The sequence below is a fragment of the Capsicum annuum genome, chromosome 2 (assembly GCF_002878395.1).
Source record: "Capsicum annuum cultivar UCD-10X-F1 chromosome 2, UCD10Xv1.1, whole genome shotgun sequence".
Classification (NCBI taxonomy): domain Eukaryota; kingdom Viridiplantae; phylum Streptophyta; class Magnoliopsida; order Solanales; family Solanaceae; genus Capsicum; species Capsicum annuum.
The window spans coordinates 7,069,575-7,085,734 of NC_061112.1; the positions used below are offsets into that span (position 1 = coordinate 7,069,575).

The 16,160-nt window shown below is 37.3% G+C and overlaps 1 protein-coding gene across 1 annotated transcript; it reads left to right on the plus strand.

Annotated features, from left to right (window-relative positions):
• Positions 1-4,909: 4,909 nt before the first annotated feature.
• On the plus strand, positions 4,910-5,887 carry LOC107857740. Its single transcript, XM_016702577.1, has 3 exons — positions 4,910-5,348; positions 5,565-5,700; positions 5,806-5,887. Exons 1-3 carry the CDS (start codon positions 4,910-4,912, stop codon positions 5,885-5,887), a joined length of 657 nt encoding a protein of 218 aa, XP_016558063.1.
• The last annotated feature ends 10,273 nt before the right edge of the window (positions 5,888-16,160 follow it).

Consider the following 16,160-nt stretch of genomic DNA (forward strand, 5'->3'; position numbering starts at 1 on the left):
ACAATAAAAAAAATTTAAGAAATATTTATAAATTACATCATAATAAATATTTTTATGCATCAAATATTTTAAAGAATTATACAAATATAATATTGAATTAGTTCGGATTGATTTGACCTTTTTTTAGTTTAGTTAAACCAAATCAAATTAATTATAATTATAATTGTTTTTTTTTCCAATACCAAATTAAATCAAGCCAAATCAATAATTAATATTTCTTTTAATTTAATTCAATTTCGCTATTCATTCTTACTCACTCCTAAATACTGACTATCCATGTGACATCATCTAAATTGGAAGAAGCAAGAAGAGTGCAAAATGTACATGAGATGAAAGTGATAGAGAAGAAGCAGCAACTACCTGGCCTTGAGGAATAAGGAAAATTGATGGGATGTGACGTGAAAGAGACCCAATGTCACCAAATACCGTTACAGGGACCACGTGCCTTTGGCCCAATTATTGTAGCAACACGTCTGGGATTTAACTACACGTGTGTCGTAAGTTTTTTTCCAACTAGCTTCATTTTGAGGTAATTTTAAATTTTTATTTATTAAATAAATAATTTTTAATTTTTGCTTATACTGTTCATAATTGTTCATTTAAAAGAAAGCTTCCTAAATCGGTTTTCATGGATATTGTTAATGAAGCAACGGGAAATAGATAATTGAAGTTATCCCTATCAAATATGATCATCTTCCTAAATATTGTGAAGAATATAAAATGCAGGGTCACGGGGATGATGAATGCAGAAACAGTAACAAAGGTAAAGATGAAAATAAAGTGGAGGTTATAGATGAGAAAAGAGAGGAGAAGCTCGGAGCAGATTGTTTAAGATTACGCGCCTAAACCTTGAGTTCATAAATTTCAGAAAGGAAATTTAAAATTATTTCTAGTGGAAAGGTGATGGGCGACCCAGGTATATGAAATGTGGTGAAGACAAAAATCCTAGCAAGCAGAAACAGACAGTGTCTAGTATCCACCAATGGTGAGCAATAGATTTGATGTTTTAGGAGAGGAGGCAGGAGTATCCTCTAATACTATAGACAAGGCCATTGATAACAACAGTGAAGGTTCAAAACATATAGTGTTTGGTGATGGAAAATGTTTTTCTATTTTTTCTTATTTGGTTGTAATAAAATAGTTTTTAAATATTTTTTATAATAACTTATTTTTCTCAATTTGAGAGAAAATGAATTCCCTCATGGGTCAAGGGAAGTCATTTTTTAGAAAATGATAAATGTGACTTATGACCCCACCTCTACCTCCACCTCATCCCTCTTTCCTATCCCAACAACACTCATATTCACATGAATCAAAAAAATTATATTTCTAAAAAATTTACATTACTTGAAAATATTTTTCACTGTACTTTGTTTCAATTTTTCCCTGCTTAAAATAAAAAATAGTGAAACCCGAATTTTTTTCATTTCTAATGTTCATTGAATGTACTGTAATTTTCATATGCATAAAGGAAGACTTACCTATGTTACTTTTGCTAATTGCATATTTCATTTTGTCATCGATATAACTTGTTTCACGAGGTTGAATAAACTTATCGTTCCGTTATATTTCTATTGATTGTAGTATCTTGAGATTATCCTGACAAAATATTGAAAAGTATCTCCTATATTTGCTAATTAATAGTTGATTAAATTTAGTGATTATAATATTTTAGCATTCGCTATTGATATTATTTGTTATGCTTAAATTAGTTCTTCCAAATTGCTGAGTTGCTAGAGACACTGATATACTAGTTAACAGTTAGTAGTATTTTCTAAAAAAATATTTTTTCATTCACCAATCAAACACTAGAAAATATTTTTCTAAAAAATAGTCTCTACTCACCAACCAAACACCATAAAATATTTTTCATAAAATATTTTTCAGTCACCAACCAAACATGAAAAAATAAATAGAAAACCAACTTATTTTCCAGGAAAACATTTTCCAAGAAAACATTTTCCTTGAAAAATATTTTCCATCATACCAAACACACCCTAATGGAAAAGGAGAATGATAACAAACAAAAGCTGGTAATGTGTCAGATAAAGATGTACATAAAGGGGAATCAAGCAAAGAATGGGTCAATCATGTGTTTGGCAATCTAACAAGATACCATTGCAATTGATTCCACAATTATCACAAGCCCTGTTACGCACCAGCAAAAGACTGATGAGCAAAATGTTACTTCTGAAAGAAAGAACAGTGATGAGAATAACAATTCAACAACAGATAATGTGGAGCTTCCAGGGTATCATGTACCACAGACAGAAGAGGCCAATAATATTGACTTGGTTTGTGTTGATCAAATATTGATTGGTATTGAATCTGCAGCAGTAGAACCTGCAACAAATCAAGTTAATAAAACTGAACAGCCACACAAGGATGAAAAAAAGCAAGAAGGGCAAGTTAAGAGGGCAACACGTAGTGGAGGAAACTGGTAGTTGATAAAGGTACAAACTACAAAATTGAAAACTAAGATAAAAAAAATGAAAGATAAAGGATAGATAAAAAACAAGTAAGTGATCGATACAATGAAAGGAATCGAAAGCAAACAAAGGGTCTATTAAATCTTTAATCCTCAACAAATTAAATAAAATAAAACATTTAATTCTTACGTAGATTTTAAAAAATCGATTCCCAAATAATCTACATTTCTAAACAAAGTATTAATACCAGTTAATTCAAGTTTGCCACTCACTTTCAAAGGAGTAAATATTCATAATCATCAAAATCTACCTACTAAATGAAAGAAAGGTCCTATAGCTATTTATAGTCTAGTTAAATTATTACATCTTATGGGCCAAAAAATGACTCATTTGAAAAGAACAAGGCATGGGAGCCCACTTTGCATCCGCTTAAGCATTTCAGGAGCATGTGGAGCGCATCTTAAGGACACAGTGAACTATTTTGACCTGCTCTAGTAGATCTAGAGCAGGTTGGGTGCACCTCCAAAGCAGATGGAGCGCATGTCCTCTTTTTGGGGCTTGCTAGCCCCGTTTTGCACTCCCTTCGCCTCTTTAACGTCCTTGACCATCCAATTGTGACCTTTTGATAGCACCAAGGAGTCGCCATGTACCTCTTGAACAATAAACATCCTTGTCAAAGATTCGGAGGCATTTTGGATTGTATCAATAGTGATATAAGTTTAGGCTTCTATAGTGCACGTAGATTTGTAGATGAAATAATGAGGATAAATAGGCAGTGGTCACCAACACCACTTTGGAGATTAATTATAATGAATACAGGTCATCTGCCTAGGATGATATAATTCGGATTAGCTCTAAGCCGTTTACTAGAAGTCAAGTTCGAGAGCTTCAAAGGATTTAAGGATTATTCATAAAGAAGAAGGTACTTGAAGAAGTCTCCTTAACATCAATAGGGTGTCATTTGTTGATGGTCGCACTCACATTGATCCAATGATCATTAGAGGAGGCAAGGGGAAGGCAAAATAGGGCTAGAAAGCCCCTTGGGAGGGACTTGAGCTCAAGGTGCTTTAAATCCGCTCTAGCATTTCAAGAGTGGATCAAAACAACCTCTAGTGGGTCTTTTCTTGAAATTGAGTCACTTTTGGGCCCTAAAAGTGTAATAATTAGCCTAAACTATAAATACATTGGAGGCTAGCTTATTTTCTTAGGCTAGCTTATTTTCTTAGTTTTTCTTTATTATTGATGAGTTAATGAATGCTTTTCCATTGAGTGAGAGTGTTGGACAAATTTTATTGAAAATTAGTTTAGAAACGTTGGTTTAAAAGGCGTTTATATCCGTCTTGGTCACCATAAGAATTAGGTGTTAGATTAAGTTGCAATCGAGGGTATTACAATTTAATATATCCTTTTGTCCTTAGTTACTCCTTTTTCTTGTGTCTAACTTCTATCCCTTGTTGATTGTCACTTTATCTTTTGTATTTGATTATAGTTATCATAGTTTGATTCTCTATCATTTGATATCAGAGTTGAGCTTTATTCCATTCCTACAAAGTCAATCTTGGGTCTAGTCATTTTGAAAAATTAAAAAATCACAAAAAATTACTATTCACATTTTAGCTCTTAGGTCACATATTGAGTTTTTGAGTTTTCTTATGTTTCTAGTGTTAGATTTGTGTTCCCTAACACTATTAGGGTCCGTATATCAAATTCGAACTAAATCAGAGTGATATTGAGTCTTATACAATCATTGGAAGCTTGGGTTTGAAAAGAAAAAATTTATAGTGGGCTTCAATATTTGAAGTGTTGGGTGAGGAATTTGATCTAAATAATTTGTAAAATGAGTTTAGAATGTCATGGATGGAATTGGCAATGGTAGACTAGGGTCATGTCATAAGTCGGGATCAGGGTTGGGAGGTGAGGGGTTGGGTTGGGGACGAGTTTGGGGTTAGGGGAAAGGGGTAGTAAGGTTACGTGGGATAAGAGAGCTTCTAGGTTGTGAGTTGGATCTTGGAACATATAAACTTTGCAGGGTAAGTCTATAGAGCTGGTGAAGATTCTTCGAAAGAGGAGGGTTAGTATAGTGTGTGTCCAGGAAACTAAATGGGTAGGCACTAAGGCGAGAGATGTGGATGGTTATAAGTTGTGGTACTCGGGTAGCATGAGACATAGAAATGGGGTAGGTATCTTAGTAGATGAAGAACTTAGAGAGTAGGTGGCTGAGGTAAAGAGAGTTAGTGATAGGTTGATATCTATTAAGTTGGTCATTGGAGGGTTTACGGTGAACGTTATTAGTGCCTATGCCCCGCAAGTAGGTTTGGACGAAAAGAAGAAGAAGGAGTTTTGAGAGGTTTTAGATAAAGTAGTGAGGAGCATCCCGAGCACTAAGAAACTTCTCGTGGGAGGGGATTTCAATGGGCATATTGGGTCTTTGCTAAGAGGTTTTGAGGATGTGCATGGCGGTTTTAGTTTTGGGGAGCGGAATGACGGAGGAGCTGCTATTTTGGATTTTTCTAGGGCTTTTGGGGGTGTGGATAGCAAATTCAAGCTTTCTGAAGAAGGATGGACACTTTATTATGTTTCGTAGTTCAGTGACCAAGACTCAGATGGACTTTTTGCTTTTTAGGAAAGAGGATAGAGTGCTTTGTAAAGATTGTAAAGTCATACCTAGCGAGAGTCTTTCGACTCAGCATAAGTTGTTGGTGATGGATTTGGTTATCAATAAGGGCAAAAAAAAGAGAAGCCTGGAGGCTCGGCCCAGGATTAAGTGGGGTAGCCTGACTTTGGCTAGTGCTTTGGAAATAGAGGAGAATTTGAAGAGTAGGGGGGCTTGGGAGAGTAGAGGAGGTGCGAATAGTATGTGGGAGACGACTGCTAGTTGTATTAGGGAGACCGCTAGAGAGGTGTTGGATGTCTCGAGAGGTCAATCTGACAAACATCGGGGAGACTGGTGATGGAATAAAGAGGTTAAGCGAAAGGTGAAATATAAGAAGGTGGCTTATGCTAAGTTGGTTGCGAGCAAGGATAAGGAGGAAAGACAGATGAATAAGGAGGAGTATAAGGTAGCTACGAGAGAGGCTAAGTTAGCGGTTACGACGGCTAAGACTGTAGCTTTTAAGCGCTTGTATGCGGCTTTAGAGGAGAAAGACAGAGAAAAGAAGTTGTATAGGCTGGCTAAGGCTAGGAAGCGGAGGGCTCGTAACCTTGACCAGGTGAAGTGCATCAAAGAAGAGGATGGTACAGTGTTGGTGGAGGATGATCTCATTAGGGAGAGGTAACAATCCTACTTCCATAAACTTTTAAACGATGAGGGGGACAAAGGTTTCGTGTTGGGGGACTTGGAGAATTCTGAGGAGTGTCGAGATTATGGGTATTGTAGGCGTATCAAGGTTGAGGAGGTCAAGGAAGCTATTCGCAGGATAAGGTGGGGTAGGGCGACAGGCCAGACGAGATTCCAGTGAATTTTTGGAAAAGCACTAGCGAGGTAGGTTTGGAGTGGTTGGCAAGGTTGTTTAACAGTATTTTAGGACAACAAAGATGCCTGAAGCGTGGAGATGGAGTTCGATGATTCAAGTGTATAAGAACAAGGGAGACATCCAGAGTTACAATAACTATAGAGGTATTAAGTTGTTGAGTCATACTATGAAGGTTTGGAAAAGGGTGGTAGAGGTGAGGATAAGAAGGATCATGACGATTTCTGAGAATCAGTTCGGTTTCATGCCAGGTCGCTCGACCACTGAGGCCATTCACCTTGTAAGGAGATTAGTGGAGCAATTTTGGGAGAGGAAGAAGGACTTGCACATGGTGTTTATTGATCTTAAGAAGGCATAAAACAGAGTTCCCAGGGAGATTCTGTGGAGATGCTTGAAGGATAGAGGGGTGCCCGTGGTGTATACTAGGGCGATTCAGGATATGTATGATGGGGCAAAGACTTGGGTGAGGACGGTAGGTGGAGATTCAGAGCACTTTCTACTCGTGATAGGGGGGTTGCATCAGGGATTGACTCTTAGCCCATTTTTATTTACCTTGGTGATGGATGTTTTGATGCGACATATTTAAGGGAGGTGCCTTGGTGTATGTTATTCGCAGATGATGTGGTTCTAATTAACGAGACTCGGGGTGGAGTTAATGATAAGTTAGAAATATAGAGGAAGACGCTCGAGTCTAAAGGATTTCGATTAAGTAGAACCAAGATAGAGTACTTGGAGTGTAAGTTCAGTGACTTGTCGCAGGAGGCTAGAGTAGTTGTGAAGCTAAATTCTCAGGCCATTCAGAAGAGGGAGAGTTTCAAGTATCTGGGGTTTATGATTCAGGACAATGGTGAGATTGATGAGGACATCACGTATCGTATTGGGCCAAGATGGTTGAAATGGAGGCTCGCTTCGGGAGTTCTATGTGATAAAAAGGTGCCTTCAAAGCTTAAAGGTAAGTTCTATAGAGTGGTAGTCCGGCCGGCTATGTTGTATGAAGTGGAGTGTTGGCCAGTTAAGAACTCCCACATCCAAAAGTGAAGGTGGCGGAGATGAGAATATTGTGATGGATGTGTGGGCATACCAAGAAAGATAGAGTAAGGAATAAGATCATTCGAGAGAAGGTGGGAGTTGCCTCGGTGGAGAACAAGATACGAGAAGTAAGGTTACGTTGGTTCAGGCACGTGATGATAAGGGGCTTAGATACTCATGTGCGGAGGTGTGAGATAATGGCTATGGATGGTTTTAGACGGGGTAGAGGTAGAACAAAAATATATTAGAGGGAGGTGATTAGGCATGATATGGAGCAGTTACAGCTAACAGAGGACATGAACCTTAATAGAAAGGTATGGAGGAAGTGGATTAGGGTAGAGGGTTAGGGGTGTGAGGGCATCGATAATAGTAGGGGTGCACTCTTCGGGGGTTGGAGTTTTTTGTTCGTGGCTAACGGTATTAGTTTATTTTGCTTACCGTACTAGTTTATATATGTACTTATCTTTTGTGTTTGGTATTCTCTTAGTTTGTCTTGTGTACTATACTAGTTATATACACTTATATTTGGGTTGGTATATAGGTATCGATCCTAAGTCGGGGGTCTAACGAAAATAGCCTCTCTACTTCTCTTGAGGTAGTGGTATGGTCTGCGTACACTCTACCCTCCCCAGACCCCACTAGGTGGGAATACACTGGGTATGTTGTTGTTGTCGTTGTGTAGTATAGAATGTTGAAAAGTGCATAATTTCAAAATTTCAACTTATTCCGAGCTAAGGTGCTCTTTGTGTTCTTGGTGTGTTCTTGAGGAAATTGTTATATTCATATTGGAAGTTTATCCAATAGAGGGTGTTTGGTCCAAAAAAAGGAAGAAAAAAGAGCGAAAAGTGTTTGTACTAGGGCATCCATAAAGATTCTAAGGATATTCCCAGAAAAGGGGACACAAAGGACCATTTGAGGGATATTTCGGCCTTTAAACAAGCAAGGGGCGGCCAATTTGCTCGTGACCTGCGACTAAGGTGTCCTGCAGCTGCTTCCAACCTGCTGCCGCACCTCAAGGAAGTGTGTAACTCTTCACCTGCATTAAAAATGCTCTGGACATGCATCCCAGCTGCTACAACATGCCAAGACAGTTTTTTCTGTATTTAACTTGTTGTTGACTCGCGCCCAAGGTGTATAACACACTTCAAACGTAGATCAGCCTTTCCCAAGGCCAATCCAAGTTTCCAAATGCAAATTCCACCCTTCAATTGCTCCTTTGTTTAGTTTTGATTCCTTAGTTTCATTTCTTGATTTTTAAATTAATCTCTTGATTCTTAAAACTATCAACAACTAGTAATTCACCTACTAAGTTGGATGATTAGTTCTTGAGTCTGAATTCGTTCACCATCTAATTTTTTTCAAGATTTTATCTTTTAATATCGTTGTTAATTCTTGATCCAAGTCCTTATATCTTTATTTGAGTCCTTCAAACAAGAATCCAATCCGATCAAAGTAGCACTTGACACTTCGATTATCACACGAAGTATAAACCATCTTTTAATATTTATGATCCAAGTGTGAAGTCAACAAAGGTGTGAAGAGTTTGTGACGTTAATTTCTCTAACGTTAACGTGCTTGTTGTTTTTGTGAGTGTCTTTCTTCATAGGTACAATGGCTACAAAAGGCGAAACTTCGCAAACGATGGATAACCACTCAAAAATGCTATGTTAGCTGCCATTGAAACTCTCAATCGTAAAATTGATTCTATGGAGGCTAAGATAAATTCACTTGACCTTAAGGTGTATTCTTTAGAAGAAGTGTGTCCCTCACAGGTGGAAGAGTGGATAACATAGAAGGTCACCAAAACATATCCTAATCCACGCCTCAACACTACCATGCCTCGACTGGTGAGCATGCTTCAAATCCTTTCGTTCATATTTCCCCCAAAAAACCTTCATCAAATGATCAATCCACCAAAATAAGCATATGATTCCATTACTCAACCCACTACATATCCACAAAACCAAAATCCCATTCGACCACTCCAACCTCAATTCAACCAAACACCACAAGACGAATCTCAAGACAGAATACCCCAACCTCTATTAAACCAAACCCCCATTCCAAGCACCCCTTAACCAAAACCAACCCATCCAAATAGAAAAAGATGAGAGGGAGGAACAACAAGAGAAGTTTGGAGCATTCAATGAAGGCAACATATTGGTAGGTAAAATGATATATGGACTAATGGATCAACAAGGTTATCGATGTCGAGGAGAAAAACTTGGTCAGGCGCCTAATGGTAGAAGAAACTTAGGAAACTGACCCTAAGGTCATGATCAATGGAACCAACATAGTGGTAATGGAATAGGAAACTTGGGAAAACGACCCCAAGGTTATGATCAAGGAAACCAACAAGGTAATAAGGATCGAGATATGGGTATCAATTCAATCAAGGTTAGTCTTTCGACCTTCAAAAGCGAGAGTGATCCCGAAACTTATATTCATGGGAGTCCTTTTATGAAAGGATCTTCCAAGTCAAAGATATCATCAAAGAAAAAAAGAGTTGCTATGCTATATCCCACTTTGAAGGATATGCCAATACGTGGTAGGATTATGTTAAGAGGTTTGGAAATGCATTGAATGATGGACAACTACCCCCATGGGATGCATTGAAGGGACTCATGAGACAAAGGTATGTTCCAGAGAGGTATAAACATGAGTTACTTTCTAAGTCATATAACTTGATGCAAAGAAGAAAGAGTGTCTTGGCATATTATGATGATTTCCAACAATTGATCTTGAAACTAGATCATCATGAGAACATGAACTATGAGATCATACGCTTTAAGGTTAGGTTGAACAAAGAAATCTCCTCATGTATGACTATCCACAAGTTTGAAACCACAGAGAAAATCTTTCAAGCGGCCTTAGAGATTGAGAGGGATATTAAAGAAAGGAAAACTTACAAACCAAAAGGGTACTCATCTACCAACACTTGGAGTAGAAGTAGCACAATCGTCATCGAGATGGTACAAGAACAAGGACTACAAGTCCAATACCCTCCAAGGAATAAAGGTAAAAAATGTTCTACTCTAAATCATAAAGGTTTTCAATATTTTAAATATCAAGGGTGGGGACATAAGTCAAGTGAATATCCCAATTGGAGAAATATGATCCTTAGAAGGGAAATTGTATGACTTTTTAGAAGAGGTAGGATTGGAAGATGAGAATGATGAAAAGCCTAAAATGAAGAGGGGTCCGAAGAAGATGAGCAAGTAAAGGAGGACAATGAAGATGTTTGGCCTCAAGATGGAGAGTATGAGGTTCTAAACTTTATTGTGAGGCATGCAATGATTAGTAAGGCAATATGTGATCCTATTCAAGACGAGAATCTATTCCATACTAAATGTTTTATAAAAAAACATGTACTCTTTGATCAAACTACAAGAAGGATGAAGAAGAGAAGGTTGAAAGGGAAAAGTCCCTTAGTGATGTTGGCTAGGAAAAAGGTTTTTTCAAAGAGCATGATGACAAAACACCCATGCTCCTCTTAGCCCATGCTTTTTATGATAACCATTCTACTTCTCCTATCCTCCATTCTATTTTCCTTATTTTGTAAGACTATGAACATGTGTTCCAAAGGAGCTTCCCCAAGGATTACCCTTACTTTCGGGAATTGAGCATCAAATTAATTTTGTACTGGGTTCTAAATTACCCAGCAAACCGGCCCATCAAACTTGTTTTTTCTTTCCTTTAAGAAAGAGGCTAATTTGTGTTGGTATTCAAACTTTCTCTCTTCATAAAGGCAAAAGTAATCGCTGACAGAACATCAGTATTTCACACGGTCTAAGGTCAAGAAAGCAATTATAAAGCCATATGTTCTTGCTTGGGCTAACAAAAGGACTCACTCAACTATAAATGAACTACGTTCGACTTGACTTCCCTTGTGGAATACATAGACAACCTGTTTTGGCTTTGGTCACATTATCAAAAATTTAAAATATCCCTTTTATTTTGTATGAACTATGTTTGACCTGAATTCTCAAGAAAGGGATATGTAGGCGGCCTATATTGGCTTCGGGCAACCCCATAGAAGATTTATCTTATTATTTTTGTTTCTGAACTACATTTCCTACCTCAATGGAATGCGTAGGTGCTACACTGGCTCAATCATATTTTCTAACAATTTTTTTTAGAAAACCTCAAAATTCATCAGAAGAATCCTTTCCCAAGTTAAATGTAGATGACATTGAAGCATGTAATTGGGGCAGAAATTTTTGAAAAGATCTCAAAAATTTTACAAAAACTTGACGTTGTCTACAAAGTTGGAAACCAGATGTCGTTGAGATCAGGGCATAGCTTTTAAAGTTCTCTATGCTTAAAAATACTCTACATCAGAAACAATTCAAGTATTTTGCATTATAGACCGGGGCATAATTTTTGAGGAGGACCCTAAAAAATTTCATAAAAGTTGTACTTCAAGATCGGAGAAGTTTGCAAATCAATGATCAACAAGGTGCATCAGGAAAGCAAGGTAATACCAACACAGTTAGTCTTTCAAAACTAAAATTTTTTATTTGGATGCAGAAATAGTGAAGTCACAAAGTTGACACTGTTAAGCATGACAAGGGGCATTATCAGACCCACTGTGACCCTGCTATAATAATCCAGACAATTTCTTTCCCTCATTTTTCTCTTGATTTATGTTTCTATTACTTCGTTATGATCTCTAAAACTTTCTATGATTTTATAGGGAAATAATCCAGAATAACGATGAAGATGTGGAGATATTATTCAAACTACTATCTCTAAATCATCATAAGTCGAACAAATCCAGTTTTTATCTTTAAACTCTGTCTTCTGTTACATTTCTGACTTAGTTATAACAAACTATTCCATTATTAATGAGTGTTGTTCAAGTTGTACAGGTGACGTTATGCAGGATCACCTCTAAGAAATAATGCAAAAGTATCTTCTCAAGGTTTGAGGATCCAATCCAGAATCTCAGGATATGCGCAAGCCCTTTGAAGGACTCCTGATTCAAAGGATGAAGTTCAACAAATCAACTTCTATCTCTTCGTATGTTATTTGGGTCATCCACCCTTTCTAAGAGACATATTTTATTATATTTGGGTCGTCCATCCTTTCAAGAGGACATATCGAATTGTCACTTCGTTTGAGGTGACACATCTTATTATATTTTGGTCATTCACTATTTATTATTATGTTTGGGTCATCCACCCTTTCAAAAGGGCTTACCGAATTGTCATTTCATTTGAGGTGACATATCTTATAATATTTTGGTCGTCCACCCTTTATTATATTTGGATTTTCCATCCTTTAATAGGATGCATTGGACTATCACTTTATTTGAGAAATCATCTTATTATATTATGGACCGTCACCTCCTTCAGAGTGACAAAATATAATGTTATGGACCGTTACCTCCTTCAAAGTGATGTTTTATTATGTTATGGATCGTCATCTCCTTCAGAGTGACACATTATTATGTTACAGACAGTCACCTCTTTCAGAGTGACATCTTCTTATGTTATAGACCGTTACCTTCAAAGTGACATCTTATTATGTTATGGACTGTCACCTCCTTCAGAGTGACATATTATTATGGATCATCACCTCCTTCAGAGTGACATCTTATGTTATGTACCGTCACCTCCTTCAGAGTGACATCTTATTATTTTATGGGTTGTCACCTCCTTCAGAGTGACATCTTATTATATTATGGACCGTCACCGCCTTCAGAGTGACACATTATTATGTTATGGACCGCCACCGCCTTCAGAGTGACACATTATTATGTTATGGACCGTCACCTTTTTTAGAGTGACATCTTATTAGATTATGGACCATCATCTCATTTGACGTCATATGTTATGAATTTCGACCTACTTCAGTATGGCATACTAAATAAGGTATCCACGATTGCCCTTATATTGCATTTGCTACTAATAAGTTTAGTGCAGGTGATTATGAGATACGTTTGTTGTCACCCAATTCAAAATGACACATTGCATGCAACATTGGTCGTCCGCCTTTCAATGAGACACGTTGGGGCGTCACCCTATTCAAGTGACATGTTATATTCAATGTTGGCCGTCCGCCTTTTAATAAGACACGTTGGGTCTTCATCCCGTTCAAGTGATGTTATATTCAATGTTGGTCTTCTGTCTTTCAATGAGACATATTGGGTCGTCACCCCGTTCAAGTAATATGTTATATTCAACATTGGTTGTTCACCTTTCAATAAGACACGTTGGGTCATCACTCCGTTCAAGTGACATGTTATATTCAATATTGATCGTCCACCTTTCAATGAGACACATTGGGTCGTCATCCCGTTCAAGTGTCATGTTACATTCAAGATTGGTCTTTCGCCTTTCAATGAGACACATTGGGTCGTCACCCCATTCAAATGACATATTACATTGGTCGACCGCCTTTCAATGAGACACGTTGGGTCGTCCTCCTGTTCAAGTGGCACATTATATTTAATATAGGTCGTCCACCTTTTAATAAGACACGTTGGGTCGTCACTCCATTCAAGTGACCTGTTACATTCAACATTGGTTGTCCGCCTTTCAATAAGACACGTTGGGTCATCACCCCGTTCAAGTGACATGTTATATTCAACATTGTTCGTCCACCTTTCAATGAGATACATTGGGTCGTCACCCTGTTCAAGTGGTATGTTATATTCAACATTGTTCGTCCGCCTTTTAATGAGACACGTTGGGTCGTAATCCCGTTCAAGTGATATGTTATATTCAAGATTAGTCGTCCGGCCTTCAATAAGACACGTTGGACTGTTACTCCATTCAAAGTAGCATGTTATATTCAAGATGGGTCGTCCGTCCTTCAATGAGACACGTTGGACCATTATTCCGTTCAAAGTGGCATATTGCATTTTAAATGGGTTGTCCGTCCTTCAATGAGATACGTTGGATCATCACTCCATTCAAAGTGATATGTTACATTCAAGATAAGTCATTCACTTTTTACCGATGCATGTTGGTTTGTCATCCCGTTTAAAGTGACACAATATTTTCAGAACAGGTTCGACTATCTCAGTATAGCATGGTCAAATAGGTTTGTGCCAGTTTGTGTTTATGTAATGCTACATTTACAACTAACCATTTGTTTGAGTTGTTGTCGAGAGCATCCAAAAGGATGAAATTCTCAAATCAAAACCACAGGTGTGGACAACTCCAAAAAGGACGCAGCACAACGTGTAATTTTTTCTTAGCAGCCAACTGGGACATAGTTTGAAGAGGGATTCAAACTCTTTGGACGCGAGCCAAAGGACGACTTTCATCACCATCAAACCACACCCCTATTAGAAGGCATGTGGGTATTTCTAGATATTTTTTGTTTCAGTTTCACCTTTGGGACAAATTCTAAACTCGCACCAGAGATAGTCTTCCCCTTCTTTGAAAACCAGGTGACAACAACCCTAGAGCTTTGAAAATTATGTCCATATAGCTCTTAGTTGCGGGCGTAAGGAGCCCCACATTCGTGATTGAGATAAATGTAAGCCTCTTTTCCATAACTCAACATATTGTCACTCATCCCGAGCCAAAGATCGTCTAAAATAAAAGACTATCTTTTCTATCGATCGAGTCGAACTACAAGCAGTCTGATTTCCTAAATCATTGGGATATGTAGGATGTTCTCTATATAGAAAACTCAATTGCGTTCCAACCTTTCCTCAAATTTTCTTATTCCACAGCTATTCGATTTTACGAAAATTTGAAACTCAAAATAGTTTATGAATTCTTTGAAAACCGTGCTTTAAAATCAAGCTTTATTAACTACAAGTGGCTTGAATTCTCATGTAACCTGAGATATGTAGGAAACCCGATGCCAGGGTCCGGCCATAACTCTGCAAAAACAATCGTGCGTAAACCAATCTTTTTCGAGAGACAAATTTATGGTCGGACCAAATTAGAGACTTCAAACTACCTTTGCTCAGGGTTACTCACATCCACCCTAACCAAAGGGAGGGAGCAGTTGTTGAGACCTAATTTTTGCCCTCTACATTCCAAATTAGTTTTTGAATTTCTCAATTTTAAATAGTTTTAAAATATTTATTTTTAGTTATTTTGAAATAAATTTCAACCCTACCTTTTGAATTTAGGTAAAATTAGTATATTTAGTGTTTAATTTTACATGATTATATAATTATCAGTTACAGAAAATGCTTTAAAATTTATTCAGAGTGAAAAGTTTTGATTAAATTGCAAATATTCTAATTTTATTGATTGAAAATAAGAAATTGATGACATAATTAGTTTCTTAATTTTTATTTATTATATTATTATTATTTTTGAAAAAAAAAGAAATAAAATAAAATTGTGCTTTATTTAATAGATATTTTGAAATTATTGAATTTGATAAATTCGTTAAATTAATTAGAAGATAATTTCATCTCAGCTTTATCAAAATGTATTTAATTGTGACCATTTTATTAATATAAGATAACCATAATTAGAGTTAATAACGGTTGTTTTATTTTCCTCTGCCATTAACAGCCCCACCCCCATTTTGGGCCATCAACAGATCATAACAGGCCCAACTCCATAACCACCAGGTCGGCCCAACATCCACCGGCCCATCCTCCCATTCTCTCAACAACAATACAGCGAACAACCCAGTCAACAAACGTACAACAATTTCAACACAGCATCGAACAACGTTTTCAGCATCAACAACGCCAAGAGTGGCTACAAGTTCATCCATATTTACCTTTTCAGTTCGTGACTCCCCATTTTGTGCAAATATTTAATGCCCAACGGCTCTCCTTTTTGTCCCACAGTGGATTTCAAATTTCTCTCAAGAAATCAATTCAATTCCAGTTTTTAAATCCGAAAATAAACCCTATTCTCTCTTCTATAAATAGATAGTGACGAACAGAGGCGGAGGGGAGGATTTTTGGGGGAAAAATTGAGGATTCGGGAGGCGTGTGCTTCTAATACTACGTAACCCAAAAGTTTCTCGAAGAAACATACTCAAAAACTCAATTCCCATAAATTCGAACTGAAATTCCGGTGGTGAAAACTCATCGTGATAGGCTCGTCGTCCTAGTTCGCTGCCCGGATAAAGGTAAACTTCCTCGTCCTCTCGTTTCGATGTAATTCTGGTTGCAATTTTTGTCATTTACATTGTCGTGTATTGGTCGTCGATATATTACTGTGGAATGGGGAAATTGACTTGGGATTTTTATCCTCAATGATTGACTATGTATTTTGGACTCTCAGGATTGATTTGCTGG

Excerpts from the sequence above, each read along its gene's own strand:
- LOC107857740 (XM_016702577.1), top strand. The coding sequence starts at position 4,910 with ATGACGGAGGAGCTGCTATTTTGGATTTTTCTAGGGCTTTTGGGGGTG. Across the intron at positions 5,349-5,564 it reads GGTGTTGGATGTCTCGAGAG|AGGAGAAAGACAGAGAAAAG; the intron begins GTCAATCTGACA and ends ATGCGGCTTTAG. Across the intron at positions 5,701-5,805 it reads GATGATCTCATTAGGGAGAG|GCGTATCAAGGTTGAGGAGG; the intron begins GTAACAATCCTA and ends TGGGTATTGTAG.